At 45.6% G+C, this 27,852-nt stretch overlaps 1 protein-coding gene across 1 annotated transcript in view; it reads left to right on the top strand.

Moving 5' to 3' along the window:
• LRRC27 (leucine rich repeat containing 27) overlaps positions 1–27,852 on the top strand; it is a 90,311-nt gene that overhangs the window by 21,388 nt on the left and 41,071 nt on the right. The window contains exons 3-4 of the mRNA XM_066601187.1: positions 420–550; positions 11,972–12,030. Of these exons, the coding sequence (XP_066457284.1) occupies positions 420–550; positions 11,972–12,030 (190 nt within the window). The remainder of the gene's footprint in view (positions 1–419; positions 551–11,971; positions 12,031–27,852) is intronic.

Below are 27,852 nucleotides of genomic sequence, written 5' to 3'. Positions count from 1 at the left end.
AAATATGAGCCATACAGAAGTTATACACTTACACCCCCACCCCCCGGTGCTGGCGCCCTAGTCTCCATGGCGCCAATTGAAGCCTTCTTCTCCTTCCATTAGACGCGCTTGCGCTGTCCGCTCTTCTGTTCTGTTGAATGGGGCCGCTCCGGCGTGCTCACGCCGCACAGGTCTTCTGCGCATGCGTAGACCAGCTCTCCGGCGCGAGCACGCCGGAGCGGCCCCATTCAACAGAACAGAAGAGCGGACAGCGCAAGCGCGTCTAATGGAAGGAGAAGAAGGCTTCAGTTGTTGCCATGGAGACGGGGACGCAAGCACCGGAGGGGTAAGTGTATAACTCTTAAAATTCATTCATAAAAACTGTTGTTTTTTTCTATTTTGAAACTCCTAAAACTTTATCCATTCATTTGTATTTTCAGAACTTGCATCTTGAGGGCAACGCATTGTGTTCCGTCCCCGAAAATCTCTTTCTACACCTACCGCACCTTGTTTGGTTGGACCTCCGAAACAACGAGATTACAAGTTTACCAAGTATGATAGGAAGACACAGGTACATTTTATATACAAGGAAGCTGTCGTATTTAGGACACACATTACACCTTTACTTAAGACATCTTATAGTAATTATTTGGTCAACAAAGTTTTACAAAAGTCATTTTAATGAAATATAATTGGTAATTTCTTAACTATTTTTATGTGCTCAACACGAATATGGAGGTCAAAGTGCAAAACTCGTTCTGTTTTTTTGCAATCTGCGATAATTGTTTACAACACAAAATGCATGCCAATAGTAATATGCCTCTGGTTAATACCTGTAATCAGGTTATAGACTATGTCCTAGATCTCTTGGCCTGTCTCTTGTCCAGCTGTTCGGGAGCATCTATGTGGAGTAGTCAGCCAGCATGGTAGTAGAGTGTCCAGCAGTGGTCAGCCAGCATGGTAGTAGAGTGTCCAGCAGTGGTCAGCCAGCATGGTAGTAGAGTGTCCAGCAGTAGTCAGCCAGAATGGTAGTAGAGTGTCTAGCAGTGGTCAGCCAGAATGGTAGTAGAGTGTCTAGCAGTGGTCAGCCAGCATGGTAGTAGAGTGTCCAGCAGTGGTCAGCCAGAATGGTAGTAGAGTATCCAGCAGTAGTCAGCCAGCATGGTAGTGGAGTGTCCAGCAGTAGTCAGCCAGCATGGTAGTGGAGTGTCCACCAGTGGTCAGCCAGCATGGTAGTAGAGTGCCCAGCAGTAGTCAGCCAGCATGGTAGTAGAGTGCCCAGCAGTAGTCAGCCAGCATGGTAGTAGAGTGCCCAGCAGTAGTCAGCCAGCATGGTAGTAGAGTGTCCAGCAGTAGTCAGCCAGCATGGTAGTAGAGTGTCCAACAGTGGTCAGCCAGAATGGTAGTAGAGTGTCTAGCAGTGGTCAGCCAGAATGGTAGTAGAGTGTCTAGCAGTGGTCAGCCAGCATGGTAGTAGAGTGTCCAGCAGTGGTCAGCCAGAATGGTAGTAGAGTGTCCAGCAGTAGTCAGCCAGCATGGTAGTAGAGTGTCCAGCAGTAGTCAGCCAGCATGGTAGTGGAGTGTCCACCAGTGGTCAGCCAGCATGGTAGTAGAGTGCCCAGCAGTAGTCAGCCAGCATGGTAGTAGAGTGCCCAGCAGTAGTCAGCCAGCATGGTAGTAGAGTGTCCAGCAGTAGTCAGCCAGCATGGTAGTAGAGTGCCCAGCAGTGGTCAGCCAGCATGGTAGTAGAGTGCCAGCAGTAGTCAGCCAGCATGGTAGTAGAGTGTCCAGCAGTGATCAGCCAGAATGGTAGTAGAGTGTCTAGCAGTGGTCAGCCAGAATGGTAGTAGAGTGTCTAGCAGTGGTCAGCCAGCATGGTAGTAGAGTGTCCAGCAGTGGTCAGCCAGAATGGTAGTAGAGTGTCCAGCAGTAGTCAGCCAGCATGGTAGTGGAGTGTCCACCAGTGGTCAGCCAGCATGGTAGTAGAGTGCCCAGCAGTAGTCAGCCAGCATGATAGTAGAGTGCCCAGCAGTAGTCAGCCAGCATGGTAGTAGAGTGTCCAGCAGTAGTCAGCCAGCATGGTAGTAGAGTGCCCAGCAGTGGTCAGCCAGCATGGTAGTAGAGTGCCAGCAGTAGTCAGCCAGCATGGTAGTAGAGTGTCCAGCAGTGATCAGCCAGCATGGTAGTAGAGTGTCCAGCAGTGATCAGCCAGCATGGTAGTAGAGTGTCCAGCAGTGGTCAGCCAGCATGGTAGTAGAGAGTCCAGCAGTAGTCAGCCAGCATTATGGTAGAGTGTCCAGGAGTGGTCAGCCAGCATAGTAGTGGAGTGTCCAGCAGTGGTCAGCCAGCATGGTAGTGGATTGTCCAGCAGTGGTCAGCCAGCATGGTAGTAGAGTGTCCAGCAGTGGTCAGCCAGCATGGTAGTGGAGTGTCCAGCAGTAGTCAGCCAGCATGGTAGTAGAGTGTCCAGCAGTAGTCAGCCAGCATGGTAGTAGAGAGTCCAGCAGTAGTCAGCCAGCATTATGGTAGAGTGTCCAGGAGTGGTCAGCTAGCATAGTAGTGGAGTGTCCAGCAGTGGTCAGCCAGCATGGTAGTACAGTGTCCAGCAGTGGTCAGCCTGCATGGTAGTGGAGTGTCCAGCAGTGGTCAGCCAGCATGGTAGTGGATTGTCCAGCATGGTAGTAGAGTGTCCAGCAGTGGTCAGCCAGCATGGTAGTGGAGTGTCCAGCAGTAGTCAGCCAGCATGATAGTGGAGTGTCCAGCAGTGGTCAGCCAGCATGGTAGTAGAGTGTCCAGCAGTGGTCAGCCAGCATGGTAGTAGAGTGTCCAGCAGAAGTCAGCCAGCATGGTAGTAGAGTGTCCAGCAGTAGTCAGCCAGCATGGTAGTGTCCAGCAGTAGTCAGCCAGCATGGTAGTAGAGTGTCCAGCAGTGGTCAGCCAGCATGGTATTAGAATGTCCAGCAGTAGTCAGCCAGCATGGTAGTGTCCAGCAGTAGTCAGCCAGCATGGTAGTAGAGTGTCCAGCAGTGGTCAGCCAGCATGGTAGTAGAGTGTCCAGCAGTGGTCAGCCAGCATGGTAGTGGAGTGTCCAGCAGAAGTCAGCCAGCATGGTAGTAGAGTGTCCAGCAGTGGTCAGCCAGCATGGTATTAGAATGTCCAGCAGTAGTCAGCCAGCATGGTAGTAGAGTGTCCAGCAGTAGTCAGCCAGCATGGTAGTAGAGTGTCCAGCAGTGGTCAGCCAGCATGGTAGTAGAGTGTCCAGCAGTAGTCAGCCAGCATGGTAGTAGAATGTCCAGCAGTGGTCAGTCAGCATGGTAGTAGAGTGTCCAGCAGTAGTCAGCCAGCATGGTAGTGGAGTGTCCAGCAGTGGTCAGCCAGCATGGTAGTAGAGTGTCCAGCAGTGGTCAGCCAGCATGGTAGTAGAGTGTCCAGCAGTAGTCATCTAGCATGGCAGTAGAGTGTCCAGCAGCAGTCAGCCAGCATGGTATTAGAATGTCCAGCAGTGGTCAGCCAGCATGGTAGTAGAGTGTCCAGCAGTGGTCAGCCAGCATGGTAGTGGACCATTTTTCCTAATATCTTTGTTCCATTGTTGCGATATCTTGATGAAACGTTGGCCATGTTCATCACTAACCATACCACATTTGTCTAGAAAGAAATCCAGATGGGTGTGAAGGAAGTGGATCTTTAGAGACATATTGCAGCCAAGTCTCTGATACTGCATCAGCATGTCTTGTACTCGTTCCTTGTAGTTTTCTGCCCTAACATTCCCCAGAAAGTTTGTAGACACTAGGTGAAAAGCATCCTATGCTTGCTTCGCATCATCCTGCTGCAAGTTGTTGAAACAGTCATCTTCGAAGAGCCCTCAAATCTGAGGACCCACAAAAAAAACCTCCCTCTTTAACCCCTTAATGACATGGCCTATTTTGAGCTTAAGGACCAAGCCTTATTTTTCAAATCTGACATCTGTCACTTTCTGTGCTAATAACTTTTGAATGCTTTTACTTATCAAGGTGATTCTGAGATTGTTTTTTCGTGACATATTGTACTTTATGTTAGTGTAAAAATTTCATCAATAAATTTTCTCCTTATTTGGAAAAAAAATCCAAATTTACTGAAAATTTGGAAAAATTCACAATTTTCAAACTTTGAATTGTTTTCTTTGTAAGATAGAAAGTCAAACACCACAACATAGTTATTAATTAACATTTCCCATAGGCCTACTTTACACAGCAATCATTTTTTAAGTGTTATTTTACTTTTTGCAGACTCCACAAAGTATATAAATTTAGCAGTAATTTTTCACATTTACTAGCAAATTTCAAAATCTAAATTTTTTAAGGACCAATGCAGTTCAGACATAGTTTTGCCGAGCCTGTATATCAGAATCCCCCATGAATTGCCCCATTTTAAAATCAGCACCCTTCAAAGTATTCAAAATGGCATTTAGAAAGTTTATTAACCCTTTAGATGTTTTACAGGAATTAAAGGAAAGTGCATCAAAAATTAGAACAGTTCCTTTTTTCTACTGATTTTCAATATAAAACCTTTTTTTTTATATAAAACAGTAGGAGTTAGCAAAGAAACAAAACTTGGAATGTATTACCCAGATTCCGCAGTTTTTAGAAATGCCCCATATGTGGACGTAGCCTGTTGTATGGGCACATGGTAGGTCTCAGAAGGAAAGGAGCGCTTCTTGTCTTTTTGAATGCAGATTTGGCAGGAATAATTTTCAGACCCCATGTAGTGTTTGCAGTGCCCCTGAGGTACCAGTGCATTTGAAACCCCCAATAACTGACCCCATTTTGGAAACTACACCCCTCAGGGAATTTATTAAGGGGTGTAGTGAGCGGTTTGAACCCACAGATGTTTGAGGAATTTTTTTTAACAGTTTGAGTTCAATACGAAAAAATCCAATTTTTCACATAATGTTTAGCTTTAGGCCCAGATTTTCATTTTTCACCAGTGGCAGAAGGAAAAACGTACCCCATGATGCGTTACCCAGTTGCTCTCGAACACGGAAATGCCCCATATGTGGACGTAGCCTGTTGTATGGGCACATGGCAGGACTCAGAAGGATAGGAGCGCTTCTTGGCTTTTTGAATGCAGATTTTGCTGGAATAATTTTCAGAGCCCATGTAGTGTTTGCAGTGCCCCTGAGGTACCAGTGCATTTGAAACCCCCAACAACTGACCCCATTTTGGAAACTACACCCCTCAGGGAATTTTTTAAGGGGTGTAGTGAGCGGTTTGAACCCACAGGTATTTGAGGAATTTTTTTAACAGTTTGAGTTCAATACAAAAAAATCACATTTTTCACATAATGTTCAGCTATAGGCCCAGATTTATATTTTTTACCAGTGGCAGAAGGAAAAAACGTACCCCATGATGCGTTACCCAGTTGCTCTCGAACACGGAAATGCCCCATATGTGGACGTAGCCTGTTGTATGGGCACATGGCAGGACTCAGAAGGATAGGAGCGCTTCTTGGCTTTTTGAATGCAGATTTTGCTGGAATAATTTTCAGACCCCATGTAGTGTTTACAGTGCCCCTGAGGTACCAGTGCATTTGAAACCCCCAACAACTGACCCCATTTTGGAAACTACACCCCTCAGGGAATTTTTTAAGGGGTGTAGTGAGCGGTTTGAACCCACAGGTATTTGAGGAATTTTTTTAACAGTTTGAGTTGAGAACGAAAAATTCACATTTTTCCAATAATGTTCAGGTTTAGGCCCAGATTTTCATTTTTCACCAGGGGCAGAGGGAGAAAACATAGTCCATAATGCATTACCCAATTACTCTCGAGCACGGAAATGCCCCATATGTGGATGTAAACTGTTGTTTGGGCACATGGCAGGGCTCAGAAAGAAAGGAGCGCTTTTTTTGAATGCAGATTTTGCTGGAATAATTTTCAGACACCGTGTAGTGTTTGCAGTGCCCCTGAGGTACCAGTGCATTTGAGACCCCCAACAACTGACCCCATTTTGGAAACTACACCCCTCAGGGAATTTTTTAAGGGGTGTAGTGAGCGGTTTGAACCCACAGGTATTTGAGGAATTTTTTTTAACAATTTGAGTTGAGAACGAAAAATTCACATTTTTCCAATAATGTTCAGCTTTAGGCCCAGATTTTTATTTTTTACCAGGGGCAGAAGGAGAAAACGTAACCCATAATGTTACCCAACAGGGAAATGCCCCATATGTGAATCTAAACTGTTTTTAGGGTGCAGGGCTCAGAAGGGAAGGACTTAGCATGTGGCTTTATGTACAAGCTGTGCGAAGTACATCAGGGTAAAACGTCAGGGCAATAAAAAAATTAAAATTTCAGGGACGTGTGGTAGATCTTAAAACACTCATTTATACAGAGGCCGGGGTGTGTGGGGCACGTTTCACACTGGTATCTGGTGTCTTTTCTTATCCCCTGTTTGTAGCACACTCTGCACCTCTTTTGGGTCCTTCCCTTCGTCGCAGTGGAGGGAATTTCACTGAGAAAATGCTGCCCTGGTACAATTCTTGTGGCCTCGCTTCCAGAAGTACTGGGCCTCTCCCCCACCTCCTGGTCCCCAAATATTAGGTCCTTGATAACTTCCTCTTGAAATTCAAGGAATGTCCCCCTGTGGCCTGCACCTCGGAACAGCACGTAGGCATTATACAGTGCCATCTGTACGAGGTGCACGGCCAGTTTTTTGTACCACACCCGTGTTTTCCGCATGGCTCTATAGGGCTCCAGTACCTGGTCTGATAGATCGACCCCTCCCATGTACTTATTATAGTCGAGGACGCAGTCTGGTTTGGGGGTCTCTGCACTGGTACCTCGTACTGGGCAGGGGGTACTGCTGTGGCCGTGTATTGTCGTCAACATAAGGACATCCCTCTTGTCCTTATATTTAACGCACAATACATTGTCGCTGCATTGGGCCCGGCTCTCACCCCTTCTGAGCAGTTGCCCAAGCAGCGTCTTAGGGAGGCTTTTTTGATTTTTCCGAACAGTGCCACATGCCACTGTTCCTCTGGAAGCGAGGCACTGAAACAGGGGGACACTGGTATAAAAGTTATCCAGGTACAGATGGTAACCCTGGTCTAATAGTGGGTGCACCAGTTCCCACACTATTTTCCCTGTTACTCCCAGCACGGGGGGGGGGCATTCTGGGGGCTCAATTTTAGTGTCCTTCCCCTCGTAAATACGGAACTTGTGGGTGTACCCTGATGTACTTTCGCACAGCTTGTACAACTTCACACCATACCGTGCCCGCTTACTGGGCAGGTACTGGCGGAATTTTAGCCTCCCCTTGAAGTGTACCAGGGACTCGTCTACTGCAATGTTTATCTGTGGGGCATACGCCTGGGCAAACTTGGCGTTAAAATGGTCTATTACGGGCCTGATCTTATACAACCGATCGTAATTGGGGTGATCGCTGGGGGGGCACAGCTGGTTGTCATTGTAGTGCAGAAATTTTAAAATACACTCAAAGCGCGTCCTCGACATCGCCATGCGGAACATTGGGGTGTGGTACAAAATATCGGTAGACCAGTACGCCCTGATTGTTGGCTTCTTTATTAGCCCCATGGTTAGTATAAGCCCCCCAAATTTTTGTATCTCTGGTGCATCCACAGGGGTCCACTTATCGGGTCTGGCATAGCTGGAGGTGGGATTTTCTTCTATAAAATTCTGGGCGTACAAATTAGTCTGGGTAACAATGTGGGCAATGAACTCTTCTGAAAAAAAAAACTTGAAGAAGTCCTTCCCTCTGAGCCCTTCCGGATCAAATTGAATCCCTGGGTTCCCAATAAAATCAGGGATCTGGGGTCTGTAATCTTCCGGGGTACTCCAGTGAGCATCTGATGCATTGGGGTCAGTGGCGGTCCTTGGACGCCTTCTCGGGGGTGCAGGGAGCTCAGACTAGCTGGATGAGGATGAGGATGAGGAGTCGGAGAATGCCAAAAAAGTGGGGTCGTCATCACCACTACCTGAGTCCGAGTCTGATGCAATGATTGCATACAGTTCCTCTGAAGTGTACCTCCTGCGGGCCATATTTATATAAAATGGGGCACACGGGGAAAAAGTTTTATTAGATGGGACACTGCGGGATGGGGTGACCACGGGACGGGGGTCGGAAAGAACGCGGAAACTTATGTGGTGTATTCACGTAAGTGTTTTTTTTTTTTTCTTTTTTTTTTTTTTTACACAGACGAATACACTGACAGTACACGGACTAACGACACACTACACACTAGACGGACTAACGACACGCTACACTAACTAATGACGGGTGACGGGACAGGTAACGAAATGGGAACAACAGGAACTTTTTTTTTTTTTTTTTTTTTTTTTACACAGACGAATACACTGACAGTACACGGACTAACGACACACTACACACTAGACGGACTAACTAAACGCTACACTAACTAATAACGGGTGACGGGACAGGTAACGAAATGGGAACAACAGGAACTTTTTTTTTTTTTTTTTTTTTTTTTTTTACACAGACGAATACACTGACAGTACACGGACTAACGACACACTACACACTAGACGGACTAACGACACGCTACACTAACTAATAACGGGTGACGGGACAGGTAACAAAATGGGAACAACAGGAACTTTTTTTTTTTTTTTTTTTTTTTTACACAGACGAATACACTGACAGTACACGGACTAACGACACACTACACACTAGACGGACTAACTAAACGCTACACTAACTAATAACGGGTGACGGGACAGGTAACAAAATGGGAACAACAGGAACTTTTTTTTTTTTTTTTTTTTTTTACACCAAGGGATACACTGACTACACGCTGCGCTACACTACACTGCTGATCGCACGCTACAGATCCCTCACTCACTACACTTCTGATCACACACTACAGATCCCTCACTCACTACACTACACTGCACTTCTGATCACTCACTCCACTCTGCTACACTACACTGCCTGATCAATCACTCACTACACTCACTACACTACACTGCCTGATCAATCACTCACTACACTCACTACACTACACCACACTGATCACTAACACTCACTCCACTACACCACACTGATGACTAACTCCTCTCCACTACACTGATCACTAACTCCACTCTGCTACACTACACTCCACTACACTCCACTTCACTCCACTACACTCCACTACACTACACTACACTACACTACACTACACTCACTCCCTGCCTAATCTACACTCTAATCGCACTTATATTCAGAAAAAACACAGTAGGTGCTCTCTGTACAAGCACCGGAAACACACTGCGGTGCTTGCACATGGAGCCCCTACTGTAAACAGCGCGAAGTCCGCTGCTGCGCTGTGATTGGTCAGGGAGTTTTTCCCTGACCAATCACAGCGATCGTGGGGGAGGGACCGCTCTGATTGGTCCCCAGCCCGGATGCCTCACTTGTCTGCCGACGATATCAGCCAGGATCGCTGCTGTGTCGCCGCGATTGTCACCGCGGCGACACTTTAATGGCATGACGTACCAGGTACGTCATGTTGCGGGAAGTATCCCGCTACCATGACGTACCAGGTACGTCCAGGAGCGGGAAGGGGTTAATCTTTGCCTTGCTGAGTCGAGGGAATTTTTCATGAAGGTATCGGAAAGCTCCATGGCCTTCACGAAGTTCTTAATCAAACTTAGTTTGATGGGGGGGGGAGGTAGCAGGATTTTGTGAGCCTCGACCAGAGCTGGGTGCTGGATATTCTTCTCTCCAACTGCTACATTTTGTCTGTGAGTCCATTCCTTCCGCAAATAAGGCAATTCCCTTACTCGGCTATCTCACTCACATAAGAAACACATGTATTTTGTATATACCTGCTGCAGTCCCACAGAGGTGCCAGCTGTACATCACAGGTCCTGTAAGCACACGGCTGCTGTCTGGCTCAAACTGTAAGGATGTTGCCACAGTCCTACTGGATAAATTTACACAGTGAAACACAGAAAATGAGCTATATAAAAAAATATCTTCAAAACGAGGGCCACTAAAAACTTTCCATAGTCAAAGTCGTGTTCAGTGCAACCGCCGGCGAATCACGCCCTTTGAAGCTTTCCATAGCGTTGCTAAGGAAAGCGCCAGCCCCCTTTCCACGAGTGGAGAATCATTGCGATTCTCTGCTCGCGGCCGGCAATTTGCAGCATGCTGCGAATTGCCCCGATTTTCTGCGGTCAGCCTATCTTTCAGATTAGGCTGACCTGCGGAGAACTGTCAGCGGCTCCCACTCCGCAACTCCTGTGGACAGGGGACCTTAACAGTCTAGATGATTTTATTAACAAATTTTTGTAAATTAGACACGAGTTATGAGTGTTTCACATCGGGAAGATCATTTCTTATAATCCTATACATATATGTATATATATATATATATATATATATATATATATATATATATATATCGATCTTACATACATCTATAAGATTCTATTAACTTCTAATTTCTCTAATGACATCTGTCTTTGCAGGGAAATCTCAATGTAGGACAGGGTCCGATATTGGATTGGAAAGGGTTAAGGATAACTTGCTGGCTGCCTGCAACCACCACTAGAGGGAGCTTACTGCATTCTGATTCTACTTTGAACTCACTTCTCACCTCCTTCTTGTGGCAGCTGCACAAAGCCAGCGCGTTGTCTCTTACATCTATATACATGCAGGCGATTTGGAGATCTGAAGAACGGAGCTCAGAAAGCTATAAAGAAATATTAAGAAATTAACACAGACTCTTGAATCTAAAAAATGACATGATGATAAAAGGTGGAGATTCACTTTGAGCTTTTCTGTAGTACGTTAGTACATCGCGCACGTATAATTAGCTGGGATATGGGAATATTTTAAAAGCGAGGAACTTCTGCTGCATTATTTAACTGCGTCTGATGCATAATTTACCTGGAGATAATTATCCGTACTCAGCGCTCCGCATTGACACCTGGTGCTCAGTGCAGGTAGCGCAGTAGACAGTTCCACTAGCAGATAAAAGATGAGAAAGTCAGCATGGAGAACTCTATGACTTGACTAGACTACATTTATCCAGTCACAATAGTTTATGATGCCTCAAAGCTTTTGTCATGCCTGGCTGCACAAGTACCTTTGCTTTCTGGATTAGCTCTCCGTAGGGATATAGGTCAGCATGGTGGCTCAGTGGTTGGGCAGCATGGTGGCTCAGTGGTTGGGCAGGATGGTGGCTCAGTGGTTGGGCAGGATGGTGGCTCAGTGGTTGGGCAGGATGGTGGCTCAGTGGTTGGGCAGGATGGTGGCTCAGTGGTTGGGCAGCAGGGTGGCTCAGTGGTTGGGAAGCATGGTGGCTCAGTGGTTGGGCAGCAGGGTGGCTCAGTGGTTGGGCAGCAGGGTGGCTCGGTGGTTGGGCAGCAGGGTGGCTCGGTGGTTGGGCAGCAGGGTGGCTCAGTGGTTGGGCAGCAGGGTGGCTCGGTGGTTGGGCAGCAGGGTGGCTCGGTGGTTGGGCAGCAGGGTGGCTCGGTGGTTGGGCAGCAGGGTGGCTCGGTGGTTGGGCAGCAGGGTGGCTCGGTGATTGGGGAGCAGGGTGGCTCGGTGATTGGGGAGCAGGGTGGCTCAGTGGTTGGGCAGCAGGGTAGCTCGGTGGTTAGTGCTTTTGCCTTGCAGCACTGGGACCCTTGGATTTAATCCAGCCAAATGTGACATGTGCATTGGATTTGTCTATTTTCTCTTGTGTATGCAGATTTCCTTCCGGTACCCCCCTTTTCTTTCAAATCATACTATTAGTTAACTTCACGTGATATTGGTCCTACCTGGTGTGTGAGAAATTCTGCAAAGTGTGAACATACTTTTATGGAAATGAGATTATGATTCCTATTGGATGTAGAGATATATGTGTATTTATGTATGTACAGTATGTATTTATGATGACACTTTTTGCACAGCGCTACAGTGTGTGTTGGTGCTACTGTATATAAGCATCAGAAAAGAAAGGACTACTTTTTGTGTTTACCAGCAGTAAAGTTCCTCCTTTTTCCCCCATAGGCACCTACAATATCTCCTTCTTGAAGGAAATCCAATAAAAGTGCTTCCTATAGAGCTTGGTAAGTGATGTGTTTAATGGACTCATTGCTATATACATAATGTATACTGTAACATTCCTTTAACCCATTAGGGACCTTTCACACAGGACAGAACAGTCTGTGAAATGTCCCAGGACAATATATTCTGCAATGCAGAATATTCCACTCTGTGTGAAAGGTCTCTCAAAAATGCTAATCAATTTGGCACTTGAAGGCAGAACAAGTTTTTGGGATTTTTATCTCCACTTTTCAAAAGACATAACTTTTTTTATTTTTGTCAGCTCGCTGCATTGTGAGCTGTAGTTATTATTGGTACATAACTTTTATTAACTTGATGGGGGGGGGGGGGGGGGCAGGGTGAAAAAACATTAATTTTGCCTTTTTTACAATATTCAACATGAGGTATAAATAACAATGTTTTTCTGCAGGTCTGTACGATTACGATGATATTAATATCTTTTTTTTGTAAGTTTTTCCCACTTTTCCATATTAACCCTTTCTCATCCACTGTCTGACGTCTGAAGACATTATGATTTAAGGCTGTACAGCTCCGATGTTGGAAGACGTCCGTCGGGGTTCTCTTACTGTATATTTCCACTCTCTCTGCTATCGGAGTCTATCCACGTGTCACCTCATGCTGTACTGGCTTTAGCCAGCAGATAGCGCCATTGTATAACAGAGGAAAAAGAGTAAGCACCCATAGGAAAACCAGGATACAAATTGGATTGGAAAGGGTTAAACCCCTTTTCAGAAAAAAAAAAAGTTTTTAGCATCGCTGCATTCAGAGACCCAGAACCTTCTGTTTTTTTATGGACGGAGCTGTGTGAGGGGTTGTTTTTCACATGATGAGCTGTAGTTTTTATTGCTACTGTTTTGTGGTATATATGACTTGTTTGATCACTGTTATTGTGTTTCTTGGAAGGTAAAATGAACAATAAGGCATTTTGGCTCCGTTTTCTTTCTTTTTTTTTGTTTTATAGTGCGTGCCACGTGGGATAAAAAGTGTGTTTCCTTTATTTTACAGGTTGTTACAGATACGACAATACCAAACAGATTTTCTTCTTTTTTTGCCAAAAAAAGAAACAAAAAGGGGTGGTGCTTCTTATTTGCCTTGATTTAGGTTTTTTGACTATTTTTATCCTTTCTTTTTACCTTTTTCTATGTCTAGGGTACAATCCAATGATCATTCAGATAATGCACCGCAGTAGTTCTGTCATCAGTTTAAGGGTTAAACACATGGGCGTGATTTTGATTTTAATGGGACAAAGCGAAACCACTGATTTCAATGGTTTTGTTTTCATTAGCGGTATTCACGCTCGTTAATAGTACGGGCGAGAAAAGATAATATTGCCCTATCTTTCCCAAACGTAGTATGCAGGAAAGATAGGGCAGGACCTATCTTCCCGCTGTTCATGCGCAACTACGCTCCGTAGCATCAAGCATAATTGCGCATATGGCAGTCTGTTTTTGCACTAAGATTGGTGGGGGTTTCTTTAATATATTCTGATCACAGTGCCGAACATTTTGTAGCATCTGTGTCTGGTATTGCAATTCAATTTTGAATAGGACTTAGATGCAGAGGCCATGTGACGCATGAACGTGATGTTGCAGGCTGAAGAGGCAGCACTGTGGCCCCGTCAAGCAGCCTAATGCCAGGGGTGCCAGGAGTTGGACCTCCACTGATCAGATATTGATGACTTATCCTAAGAATAGGGCATCAATAGTTAAATCCCCTTTAAGGCAACAGATTGCCATAGTCAAACTTCTAACGACCACTTGTCTGTATGTATGTGTGTGCGTGCGTGCTTCTCATGCTCCACCCCTGGTAACGTCATTGCTCCGCCCCCTGGTGACGCCATCAAGGTCCTACAACATATATAAAACACAGTCTGACCAGCAGAAGAACAGCACAGTTAGGGCTCTTGGAAGGGGAGGATAAAAATAACACACTGAGAATACAACAAAGCCGTTGTTATCTCAGAAGACATAACTCAGCAGTCCTGTCAGAATACAACAACCTACTACCACCACAGAGATCCAGTGGGCTGAAGGACCTGTGGTGATGTCACTGCTGTGGGAGGAGCCAAGCTGTGTGATGTGTGGGGTGTAGTAGAGCTGTCTGTGTACATGCACCATGTAGCAGAGCTGTGTGGTGCATTGCGCCACCAGAAACACTGGTACTATAATTTCCTACACAAGTCAGCAGTCCTGATAGAGCATATCGACCTACCACAGAGATCCGGTGGGCTGTGGACCTGTGGTGATGTCACTGCTGTGGGAGGAGCCAAGCTGTGTTTGTCTTTTGTGGTAATCAAGCTACTGTGAGTGTGATGTGCCACCAGAAACACTGGTGGCACATAATTATTACTAGTAAAGTATATAAAACTCGTAACCTCCAGTGAAAATCCAAAATAAAATATCCATTACTGCACCCAGAGGAGTTTCCTAATTGTATAGTCTTCTGTGAACTTCTACTATATATTTAAATTCTGGATTAGAGTTTTTTATGTGTACCCAGTAGATACACAGACAACGATATCATAGAAGTTGTAAGGGTGCTTTTACACGCAATGACTTGTTGGGTGTAGATGCCCGACAGGTCGTCCTAGTGATGATTGTTCCTGTGCTTTTACACAGGAACAATCATTGCTAGTGAATGGAGGCGGAGAGGGACAGAGATTGTTTCAGCTCGCCCCACTACATTCACAGTAAACAGGCAGTCGTTCATAGATGAATGACTGCCTGTTCACTCAGGTCAATCGTCGTTCAGTTTTTATGCCTGCAGAAACTGAACGACAGACTACCGTATATACTTGAGTATTAGCCGATCCGAGTATAAGCCGAGTCAATAAGTTTTACCACAAAAAAATGGTAAAACTTATTGACTGGAGTATAAGCCGAGCTATGCTTGAGTATATACTAGTTAAAGAAAAAATGCAATACTCACCTCCCAGCTGGAGTCTGTGTTTCCCGTCGCGATGCTCTTCCCGGCGGTGCGGCAAGCTGCTTGAGAATTCTCCCCACTGTCATCTCCCTGCTCGGCTTTGAATTCCCCCTGCTGCGATTGGATCGAGCACCAGCCAGTCACAGCCATCGCTCGATAAACCAATCACAGCCATTCAGTGATGTCATCCACTGAATGGCTATGAATGATCGAGCGCCGGCTGTGATTGGCCGGCGCTCGATCCAATCACAGTGCTTACCTACACAGCGCTGACAGCGGGGGAATTCAAAGCTGAGCAGGGAGATGACAGCGAGGAGACCATCGCGCTGGGGACACTGACGCAGGCTGGGTGGTGAGTATTGCGGGTTTTTTGTTGTTGTCTTTTTTAACCTGACTCGAGTATAAGCTGAGGGGGGGCTTTTTCAGCATAAAAAAAACGTGCTGAAAAACTAAGCTTATACTCGAGTATATATGGTAATTTCTTGTTCGTCATTCAGTCATCCATGCGTTCCGGTTCTCACTGATTGCAAGAATCTGAACAGGGCCCTTAGTACTTATAAGTGCATTTATCTACTAGTGTATTGGCATACACAGAGCTGAATGATATTAGACTAAAATATTCCCAGTCATTGTTACAAGGCTTGGATAAAGAGTCTTACATTGACTTGCAGTAATGCTGCCTTCCAATAGGTGGCGCTGCAGAGGTATTATTCCATCTCCCTTATTTGCATATTACCCAGAGGAGCATAAATGGCCTTATGAGTCTCCTCACTCACCTTCTAGGTGCTCTCCCTAAGGAGAAAAGATAGCGTTCCTGGCTAAAATATTAGTACAGTACTCTTGTATTTTCTAGACCTTTCTGCAGTGGCCTATTTTATATGTGGGGTTAATTCACCGGGAACTGTTCTTTATACTGAGCTTGATTTATCGTAATCACTGTAGCTCAATGTTTTGGTTGCCATACTCCCTTCCTCAGGTAATCGTTGATTCTGACGCTGATTTGATTGCAATAGAATAATAATTTAATCACCGAGTTCCTGATTACTTATTTGCATATTTTAGCACAGGATACTCTTTACTGCACGTCTAAGTGGGTTGAAAATATGGAGCCGTGTTTGTCATCAGTTTCACCACACTAAATAGTATAAGGCAAGATATCAGCTTCTTAGTCATTAAAGGGAATGTGTCATCAGAAAATGACCTATGGTATAAATTAGGTTTTAATGCTAAACGTGCTTTTTAGGAATTTTGGTGATGTTTTACCCTTTTCTGCTCTATGATATATATGTACATCCTTGGTGGGAAGATGTTTGCCTGGAAAAATGTACATTTACATCTTAGGAATGATGCAGGCTCAGGAGGTAAGCCTACGCCATTTGTGGTAAGAGTCGACTGTGAATGACAACCAGCTGTAACAGCGGGGATCGGTGTTCTGTCGATTGTGGCATTTATCGGGTTAACAGAGGGAGGGAGCTCCCTTTGTGATGTTATCAGCCTTCCACCATGGCTGAGGGTGGACAAGAATGGGGATCTGGATAAGTATAAAATGTACACCCCTGGACTCCTTGTAACCTATCCTGTAAGCACCATAACTTAGTTTATGTTGCTTATGGGAAGTGACATGTCGCCTTTAATTCTAGCAAACCTGGTACTGTTATTTTAGGGTCCCATACTCATCAAAATGTTAACGTCCACTTGTCCGTCAGTATGTGTGTGCTGTGTGAGTTACATGCAGAACTGACAGCACCTGTGATGTCAGTTACCAGTTCTTAGCTTCGCCCCCTGGTCACATGATGGTGACGTCATCACAGCTCCTTTATCCTTGTGCACTGAATGAGTGGGCGGACTGCATTCCCCACAAATCCCTGCGGCCTCAGTTGCTATGGATACAGCAGTACTCAGTCTGGCAGTTTGTAGCTGGTTGTGAGACAGCTGCACACCTGTGTGGAGACTCCAATAAATGACACCTCACAGATGTACACATACATAGCTGCCGGTGCATATTGACCACCAAGATTGTCATCTCAAGTGCTAATGCCGCCAACACCAGTCCAGCCTTCAATCGTTAACCTTGTCCAGTGTTGAAACAAACTGTCACTGTCGTGCAAACATGTCACCACAGAGGGTTTAACGCTGCTGTGAAGCTAATGCAGCTTACATGACACAGCGACAAGATACCATTTTATCTCAGCCACCAGCTGAAGTTTGTAAATCTCATGCAGCAGATATGCGAAAGCTATGAGCCAACATGTCTCCTCAGCAAGCTGCTGCAGTTCGTGAATCATGTGCAGCTCATATGCGAAGGCAACGTAGCAGAGTTGTGTGTATGCGTGATGTGCATGTAGCAGAGCTATGTGGTGCATTGCATCACCAGAAACTCTGTACTATAATTTCCTAATAATTACTAGTAGGGTAAATATATGTGATATTTCTTGGTGTGCAGTGGAGATAAGGATAGGTTATGTTTCCTAATGTCTAGCCAGTTGGAGCATAGTTTAGATTCCCTTGTGTCCAGTGGAGATAAGGATATGTTATATTCCTTGGTGCCATTTGAAGATGAAGATAAGGATATGTTCAATTCTTTGGTGTCCAGTGAACATAAATATTTTTCCTGGTGCCTGTTGGATAGGAGGCCAGTACAGATAAGCTTAGGTTTTAGTCCTGGGTGTCTTGTGGTGATAAGGATAAGTTATGTTGTCTGATGCCTAGTGAGTAGGAGCATAGGTTGTATTCCCTGGTGTCCAATGAAGATAAGGATAGATAAAGTTTCTTGGTGCCTAGTAGGTAGAAGAATAGGTTATATTCCGTGGTGTCCAGTGAAGATAAGGATAGATTATTTTCCTTGGTGCCTAGCAGGTAGAAGAATAGGTAATTTTCTTTGGAAGCAAGTAGGAATAAAAATAGGTTATAGTCCCTGGTGTCCAATGAGGATAAGGATAGGGTATATTCCCTGGTGCAAAGTGGGGATAATGATCTAATCCATATATGGTACCATGTGGTTGGATGACCACATGACACACTAAGGCATTTATATATGTGGGCCAATCCTAATTGTTTATACTATAGAGGACACCATGGTTCACAATCACCAGAATTGAGGGAGAAGTGTGGCGGGAAATAAGTTGGAAGATTAGTGAAAAATGGTGACCAAGTATTTACCAGGAATGTTGTTTATCAGGAAATATATTAATTACACGTCTTAACAATAAAAGAAAAGTCTGCAGAGACTTAGGAAACATTCCGCCAGTGTCTAGAAAAGTAAGACAGTGCCACACGCAAAGGGACCTCCATGTTGGTTTGTCCTGGGCTTCTTGTGCTTTTGAAATAGCTGATGTTTTTAGAGTATAACTATTATGCCTATTTTCGTTGAGTAATTTTCGTAAGCATGGATGGAAATTTTATATATATATATTTTATATTACAGTCGCTGTCCTGGGACAAGAATTCAGCCCTTAACCCCTTAACGACCAGCCCATAGTGTTTTTACGTCCTCCCGAAGTGGGCTCTATTCTCTGAGGACGTAAAAACATGCTTCCTGCAGAGAATAGTGCCCCTCAGGCTGTGGACGTGACAGCTCCATGCTGTCGGTGTCCGCAGGTAGCTGACAGCATGGAGCTGTCATCCCGGGCTGTTCGGAGCCCCCCCCCGGCATTGCGATCGGCGCTATGCAATGGATAGCGCCGATCGCAAAAAAAGTAAATAAAAGTACATTAAAGTTAAAGATTCAGCTGCTCTGATGGATCGGATCCATCGGAGCAGCTGAAATTACTCACCGAGGTCTGGCACGCTGCTCCCCGCTCTCCTGCCGCTCCGGGGCCCGAAGCCGGTCTTCTGCGCATGCGCGCCAGGCGGCATTACGTCAGCCGCATGCGCAGAAGGCCCGGCGGCGCGGGAGATTTAAAATCTCCTGGCTCCCGGCTCCTGTAGGTAGCCGGGAGGCAGGAGATGTCAGCGGGGACTGCGGTGAGCGGTCCCCGGTACCGCGATCGCCGTTATCCAATGGTTAGCGGCGATCGCGAAAAAGTTAAAAAAAAGTTTTAAAAAAGTCAGTTTCACCTCCCCTCATGGATCGGATCCATGAGGGGAGGTGAAAATACTCACCCCCAGTCCTCAGCGGTGCCCCGATGTCCCGGGACCCGAATCCCCGTCTGCGCATGCGCGCCCGATGATTGACATCGGGCGCGTGAACAGACGGGCTCGAGCCCCGGGAAATTTAAAATCCCTCTGCTTCTGGCTGCCATGTGTAGCTAGGAGCAGAGAGATTATACCGGGGACATGATCACTGTCATCCAATGGATGACAGTGATCATGTAAAGTGAGAAAAAAGTGTAAAAAAGTAAAAAAAAAAAAAAGTAAAAAAAAGTTTTTAAAAGTTTAAAAAGCGTACGTTTCATCTCCCCTCATGGATCATATCCGTGAGGGAGGATGAAAGTACGTACCTAAGGCCCCCAGATTTATCCGCGGACCTTACCACAGCTTCTGCACACGCGCCCGTCGCCAAAATGGCGGGCGCATGCGCAAAAGCTGTGGATTGCCAGGATAATTTAAATTCTCCCTGCTCCTGGCTACAAAACGTAGCCAAGAGCATGGAGATTTAATGGGGGTCCGCGGTGAGCGGTTCCTGGTCACGTGTTCGCCATTATCCAATAATGGCGATCACGTAAAAGTTAAAAAAAAAATTTGAAGTTTCATCTCCCCTCACTGATGCGATCGGTGAGAGGAGATGAATCTTTTTACCGGAGGCCTGCGTATTTGAATCCCGACGCGATCTTCCTCCGTGGACCTTCCAGGATTCTGCACATGCGATTGCCGGCAAAAAGCCGGACACATGCGCAGGAGTCAGGGAGCCCAGGAAACTTAAAATCTCCTTGCTCCCAGCGACCAACGGTCACAGAGAGCCTGGAGCAGTGACGGGTGGCCTCGTTGAGCGGTCCCCGGTCACGTGATAAAAAGGTAGCGATCTACCTTAGGCCGGTCTCACATGACCGGATAGGAATGACGGATTCCGCATGCGTCTGATCCGTGGTAATACGCAGATCAATTGCATTGGATTACACAATTCCGCTCACATTAGCGGGTCAGAATTGCGTAATCCACTCGCAGAAAAGAGAACGCAGCAGGTTCTATTTTACTGCGGATATCGGCAACATAGAGCCCATTGTGCTCCATGGTCGCGGATATACCCGCAGTCCATACGCAACTACATTGTATACGGGCTGCGGGTACCCATGTCATCGCTAAGCGATGGTGCGGGAAATACAAACAAAGGTGTACTGTGCATGACCGCCTGTGTGAGTACGCAGTTATGCGCAGTACATTACGCAGCCGTACGCAGGGTCACAGCCGGGCTCACAGATGGGATCCGCTGTGGGCCTCCGCAAGCGGATTCCGCCTGCACCCGCGTGAGCCCGGCGTTATTCAGACCGCTACCTGTGATACGTATTTTACAAGAAGCCCCGGGAACGCTCGCTTTCCTGCAGTTCCAGGAGCACCTTGTTCAGCGCCTTCTGTGTGAGACCGCCGCACCTCATCAAGCTTACGGAAACTCACGGAACGCCACTTTTTACACCCCATACCCGCCACTGAGGTCATGAAATACCCCCAAAAAGCATGAGAGGAGGGGGGGGGGAGATACCCGGTTTTATTGCCCCATGGGCCCATTCCAACCAGCCTCCGTAATTACCCCTGTCTTCGGAAATACTACACAGTTCACATTTTTACTTTTATCTAAGATTTGCGAACGCCAAAAAGGGCGCGGAGGGGGAGGGGGGGAATTTTTAGGGAGTCAATCTTTATTCTGTACAAATAAGCAATGGGGCCTGGAATTTATTCAGTTGTGCCCTGAAATCCAACAGGTGTTCCGTCCTTTATAGGCCTTGCCATGCGTCCTGTAAGTAGATTAGGGCCACAATGGGTATGTTTCTGAACACGGGACAAACGGGGGTATCCATTTTGGGGTGAACGTCTTCATTCCTATGTACACTGTACAAAAAAACTGTTTTTAAATTGAAAAAATTGCCAAAAAAATTGAAAATCGTAACTTTTTCCTTCTGCTTTGCTTAGATTCATTCAAATACTGTGGGGTCAAAATACGCAGTACACCCCTAGATGAATTCGTTAAGGGGTCTAGTTTTCAAAATGGGGTCATTTGAAGGGGTTCTTTATAGTTTTGGCCGCTCAATGGCTCTATAAGTGGGCAATGGGGCCTGAAATTTATTCAGTGGTACCCTGAAATCCAACGGGTATTCCTTTCATTGTAGGCCTAGCCATGGGTCCTGTAAGTCTATTAGGGCCACAATGGGTATGTTACTGAACACGGGACAAACAGGGGTATCCATTTTGGGGTGAAAGCCTTCATTTATATGTGTGCTGTACAAAAAAAACTGTTTTTAAATTGACACAATAGCCCAAAAAATGAAAATCCTATTTTTTTCCTTTTGCTTTGCTTAAATTTATTCAAAAACTGTGGGGTCAAAATATGCAGTACATCCCTAGATAAATTCGTTAAGGGGTCTAGTTTTTAAAATGGGGTCATTTGTGGGGGTTCTATATGGTTTTGGGCGCTCAAGAACTCTACAAGTGGGCAATGGGGCCTAAAAGGACTTCAAGCAAAATCTATGTTCTGAAAGCCACCGATTACTCCTTTTATTTTGGGCCCCGTTGTGCATGCGGACATAAGATTAGGGCCACAATGGGTATATTTCTGAAAACAGCACAAACAGGGGTATCCATTTTGGGGTGTAAGTCTTCCTTCATATCTGTGCTGTACAAAAAAAGCTGTTTTTAAAATGACAGAATTGCCAAAAAAAACAAAAATCCAAATTTTTTCCTTTTGCTTTGCTTGAATTTATTCAAAAACTGTGGGGTCAAAATGCGCAGTACACCCCTAGATAAATTCGTTAAGGAGTCTAGTTTTCAAAATGGGGTCATTTGTGGGGGTTCTCTATGGTTTTGGGCGCTCAAGAACTCTACAAGTGGGCAATGGGGCCTAAAAGGACTTCAAGCAAAATTTGTGTTCCGAAAGCCACCGGTCGCTCCTTTCATTTTGGGCTCCGTTGTGTATCCAGACATAAGATTAGGGCCACAATGGGTATGTCTCTGAACACGGGACAAACAGGGGTATCCATTTTTGGGTGCAAGTCTTCCTTCATATGTGTGCTGTACAAAAAAAGCTGTTTTTAAAATGACAGAATTGCCGAAAAAACGAAAATCACAATTTTTTCCTTTTGCTTTGTTTGAATTCATTCAAAAACTGTGGGGTCAAAATATGCAGTACACCCCTAGATAAATTCCTTAAGGGGTCTAGTTTTCAAAATGGGGTCATTTGTGGGGGTTTTCTATGGTTTTGGGCGCTCAAGAACTCTACATGTGTGCTATGGGGCCTAAAAGGACTTCAAGCAAAATTTCTGTTTTGAAAGACACTGACTACTCCTTTCATTTTGGGCCCCGTTGTGGACTCAGATATAACAATAGGGCCACAATGGGTATATTTCTGAACACGGGAGAAATAGGGGTATCCATTTTGGGGTGTAAATCCTGATTTTCATGTAAACTATAGGAAAAAAATATGTCTTTAAAATGACAGATTTGCAAAAATATGAAATTTTACTTTTTCTCCTCTAAATTGAATTAATTCCTGAAAAAAAACTGTGGGGTCAAAATACTCATGACACCCCTCAGTGAATACATTAAGGGGTGTAGTTTTTAAAATGAGGTCATTTGGGGGGGTATCTATTATTCTGACACTCATGAGCCTTTCCAATCTCGGCTTGGTATAGGAAAACAAAGTGTTCCTCAAAATGCTAAAAAGTAATGTTAAATTTGTGCGTCTCCTAAATAGTTAAAAAAAAACGAAAGTTTTTCCAATGTGCGCCCAAAATAAAGTAAACGGGTGGAAATATAAATCTTAGCAAAAATTTCTATATTATGTTTGCACATATTTAAGATATTGCAGTTGGAAATGTGAAAAAATGACGATTTTTTCAAAATTTTCCCAATTTTGGCGCTTTTAATAAATAAACACAATTTCTATCGGTCTATTTTTTCCGCCTAAATGAAGCACAACATGTGGCGAAAAAACAATGTCAGAATCGCTTGGATATGCAAAACCTTTCTGGTGTTTTTCCATGTTAAAGTGACACATGTCAGATTTGCAAAATTTGGCCTGGTCATTAAGGCGCAAACAGGCTTGGTCACTAAGGGGTTAAGTGCATGCATTCTCTGTTATAGTCACTGTCCTGGGATGGGCTATCTACCAATAGATTGTATTACCTGATGTCCAGTGGGGGGAGCAGCTTAAATCATGAAAGTCTTTTAGGGATGGGGGTTTGTTATCTTCCCCTGGTATATATATATGGTGGGTATATATCATGGTTTAGAATGAGGAAGGAACATGCTATATTAGCTGGCAGGCAGTGGGTATGCAGCAGTTGGTACTATCCCCTGCTGTCCATTGATAGGAAGTTATGAAAACAAGGAATCTGGCACAGTGGCATGGCTTCCATTTGTAACGGCTCAGAGGTAGTGGGGCCCTGCAGAATGTTCTATGTCTGTCTCGTGTGAATGTCTTCTCAGTGCCTAGTTTGTATAGTGCATCAAGATAGGCGTTTTGGATGTCTGCAGGCATGAAAGAGTTAATGTCTGGGTCATGTCTGGAAAATGTAGCGTTATGTGTGGAATGTTTGTGGTCACGTGATAGTGTGATATCTGTGTGTTTGCAAGAATGCAAGTAGAGAGTTGAGTGGAGAAGTCTGGCAGATAGTGAGTGAGCCACATGGACACTGGACAGATCGGTCTGTGTGTGGAGCATGGAGGAGGCTGAACAACTTCCTTATGCTCAGTCTGGGCCCGTTCAACCCAGGAATCCTCAGTACGTCTACTGAGAGAGAGGGGTCACTTTATAGAGAAGAGAAAGTGTGCATGGTTGCCAGTGGAGAGAGAAAGTGAGTACCGGGAGTAATGGAACCTACAGATAACTTGGACTGTGGATTGTACAATTGCCCCGTAAGTCCCAGCAAGATGTCCTAATTGTGAACTGTCATTTCTACAACTGTTCAGCAACTGTACTGCAATTGTTAGTGACTTGATGCAAGCGTTTAAGTAAATGGACAAGATCGACCGTTCCCACAAAATATACTCTTCTGGTGTTGGACTGCTTTATTCATTTGCAAGATCCAGCCCAGGAGTAGGAATAGTGGCGTCACGAGTGACAACTGGATTTAAGGTAACCCCGGTCCCAAGCTACCCTTAGAGGGAGGAGATGGTAGAGCCCCGTGACAAGTCCTTTCTCTACCCCGCTGTCTCCTCGGCTGTGAGCCCGCTTAGGGACACGGCACATTAATAATGGAAGCCATGATGCCAGTGTGAACTTAGCCTTAACTGTTACTTGTGGTAGAGAGCCCAGCAAGGACCCTCAGGCATGGGATTATGTAGCAGCTGTCACCCCTATGACTCCTCTTGTTACCCCATTATAGAGGTCTGATTATCCCCCGTAACTGCTAATTTTGAGGCTGATAGGCTAGGAATTACTACTGTTTTAGCACCATTACAATTCTGTTGCTGTTAGTTGAAAAGTTAGACAAAATAAACTGAACTAAATACTTAATTAGTATACATTTTTTTCTGAAAAGCTAAGTATTTGCCTTCAGAAAAAAAGATTGTATATTCTTGTACTTTCCACAGTAAAATGACCCCCCCCCCCCCCCAATATCCAGCTGTCTGCATCCACCACTGGGGGGCCGTGGCTTTCGTGCATTGTGTCAGTAAGCCATTAGCAGATGCTAAATTAACACCAGTACTTTATTTTAATCCCACTGAAGTAATTTAAACTTCAATAAAGCCATTAATAGATCTTTGCCAATTCCATCTGCTGAGACGTGCTCTGACGGCTATGGTTTTCCCCGTTTTCTCTGCGTCGTAACAGTTAAGATTAATTGCAGCCATTTTATGTGCCGCTGAGCATGAATGTTTGCTAATGCTTTCTGGCAATTGTATTTCACCGTGCAGAACTTTGTATACATAGACAGCGGTCCAAATGTATTTCATACTGTGATAACATAATATTGTTTTTCTTTCTTTGTCGCATTATGAAAAGTTGCAAATATGTTATATAAAACGGAAATGCATTCTTTGTAAAAAAAAAAAAATCAAGCACCTAGAAGAAGTTGTGGAACTATTAAAACTCGGCATGCAGTTCCATCTCAGGCCGATATGCAAATGATTAGAGTTATGGTGTGATTAGATGAACAGTCTTGCCACCGGAGGCCCTGAAAGTGGTTGCACCCTAAAGAAAGGCTCTCAGAAGTTACTTTTGTGGAATCGACTTCTTTTTCCGCTTGTGTAAAGTTTTTTTGACCATTAGACATGGATCTACAACGCAGTCAAAGAGATTTTGCCCAGTTAACAGAGTTCAGGAGGGGCCGCATTATTGGAATGTAAGAAGCTGGATGGCTGTGTCGACAAACTGCCCTCCACCGGGGCAGTTCTGACCATAATGTTTGGAGGTGTTGGGACCAGTGGATGTGCGAGGGCACACAAGGTGACCGGGCTCAGGACCCCCCAACAGACCACCAGTAGAGAGGAGCGTCTGACCAGACTGTTAGGGCACACAAGGCAACCGAGCTCAGGACACCCTTGACAAACCCCCAGTAGATAGGAGCGTCTGATAGTCCAACCAGCATGAGTAGCTCAAACTGTTTCGTTGTCAACCATCCAGAGACAGGTGGCACTGTCGTTACAGGCCCTGTGTATGTCAGAACCATATTCAGGTGCTTGGCTGAAGGGCATTTGGTCTCATAGTGATCATTACATGTTTTGCCTTTGACAATCACCATCGTCTCTGTTTGCAGTGGTGTTGTGAATGATGAAACTGAAGTGCTACAGAGTGGAATCCAGGTTTTGTTTAGACACTGATGACGGCCGTGTTCTTGTCTAGAGACCTAGGGTTGAGCGCCTCAATCCTACCTTTGCTGTGGAGTGGCACACTGCCCCCTGCTGGTGTGATGGGCCATTGGGGGGTCTGGGGGCCATCGCATACAACAGTCGGTCACACCTAGTAGTGGTACGATGGACAATGACTGCTCAGCGATAGGTTCAGGACATCCTGCAGCCACATATATTGCTTCGCATGGTGCTTCCAAGAGGCATTTTCCAGCAGGATAATGCTCAGCTGCACACACAAGGGGGTCACAGGAATGCCTCCATAACACTGCCACTCTTCCGTGGCTGCTCGTTCACCAGATTTATTGGCAATAGAACATGTATGGGTGGATTGCTGGGTACTGTTGTATCTTGTCTCCACGAAAAAAAGGAGTGGAGACAAGCTGCACGCCCACAATTTGATTGGCTGGGGTGGAGAATGGGTCAAGGCTGTGTCTGCTGGTACCCTCTTAAAACTGCATCCAAGTTGATGCTTCTTTATTTACTCCATCATAATAGCAGTACAACGTTTCAACTCACGCAGGGGTCTTTTTCAAGTCACCATTACAAGACAAATGCACACAATATTGAAGCATCAACTTGGATGCAATTTTAAGAAGGCACTCGTGACGCTGCTCTGCTTTATCTCTACATTGGACTGAGTTGAAGGGACTAATGGAGTCTCGTCCTTTATTTTGAGCCTGGCGTGACTTCCTGGTACGTGCCTCCCACTCAAGTGGTTTATGTGTTAGTGCTGCTGTGACAATATTTTGCACCACTGGTACCCTGTCAGCGTCCAATGTGTGCTCCGAGCTCCACTGTCATACTTCCACTAGTGACCTTCTTCCCTTGCAGCTTCAGCGCTGTGAGTTCCCTCTCGCCCCCTCCACTGCATTGCCCCGCTGTGAATATCCCTGCCCGACAACCTCTGAAGGTGGCACCGCTCTGGCCTCCTAGCTCCGCTCTCATACTTCCCACCCCACTCCCCTCTGGCGACCTTCCTCCCTGCTGGCCTCGGCGCTCCCCGCCCGGCAACCCCTCAAGCCGCCACCGCTTTGACCTCCTTGCTCCGCTCTCATACTTCTCCCAGCAACTTTCTCCCCTTCCGGCGTTGGCGCTGTCATTTCCCCCCTCCACCCACCCCCACCCACCCTCTGCTGCATTGCCCCGCTGTCACTGCCCCCGGCGCTCTGCCTTCTCCCGTCTCTGCTTCGCCGCAGTCGGTCACCCGCTGTCAGTCTCCTCTCTGGCCTCACATAATGGTTTCAATATGTGATGGCAGCAAGGAGACTCATAGCTCTGGAGCCGGGAAGGAAACAAGGGACAGCAGTGGAGGGGTGAGTGACACCAGGCGGGAGGAGAGATAATGGGCACCCATTCTCTGCCCCAGCCAATCACGTTGTGGACATTGGTTGTAGGCGTGCAGCTTGTCTCCACCCATTCTTCTGGTGGAGACAAGATACAGCAGTACCGTATTGCTGCACGGAGCAAGACTTGAAGTTCAAATTACGCTTTAAAGAAAGTAAAACAATATGGAAGGTTTAGCAGTAATATTTTATTCAAATTACGTGATAATCGAGCATAGTGGTGAATAATTGTCCTTCTTTTGTAAATTATTTCTATATACCAAGGATTATATCTATATACAAAGCATAAAGGTTGCAGCCTATATCACATTACAAAGTATAAAGATTGCAAGTTACATCACATCATTAGCTACTCATTACTTAAGAGGTTACAGCTTAAATGTTACCAGGAGCATCACTGGGACGTCGACTCATCTTCCCAGTGATGTTCCTGGTAACATTTACCGACATCACGGGGAAGCCAAACAGTGCTATGACAGAGTATCTTCTCCAGTACATCAGCAGGCATGACACCTCCTCATCCCATGACCAAAGGTTCCCCTCTAGAGATGAGCGAACGTACTCGGTAAGGCCGATTTCGCAATCGAGCACCGCGATTTTCGAGTATTTCACTTC

The sequence above is a fragment of the Eleutherodactylus coqui genome, chromosome 4 (assembly GCF_035609145.1).
Source record: "Eleutherodactylus coqui strain aEleCoq1 chromosome 4, aEleCoq1.hap1, whole genome shotgun sequence".
NCBI lineage: Eukaryota > Metazoa > Chordata > Amphibia > Anura > Eleutherodactylidae > Eleutherodactylus > Eleutherodactylus coqui.
This window is presented reverse-complemented; position numbering and strand designations above follow the sequence as displayed.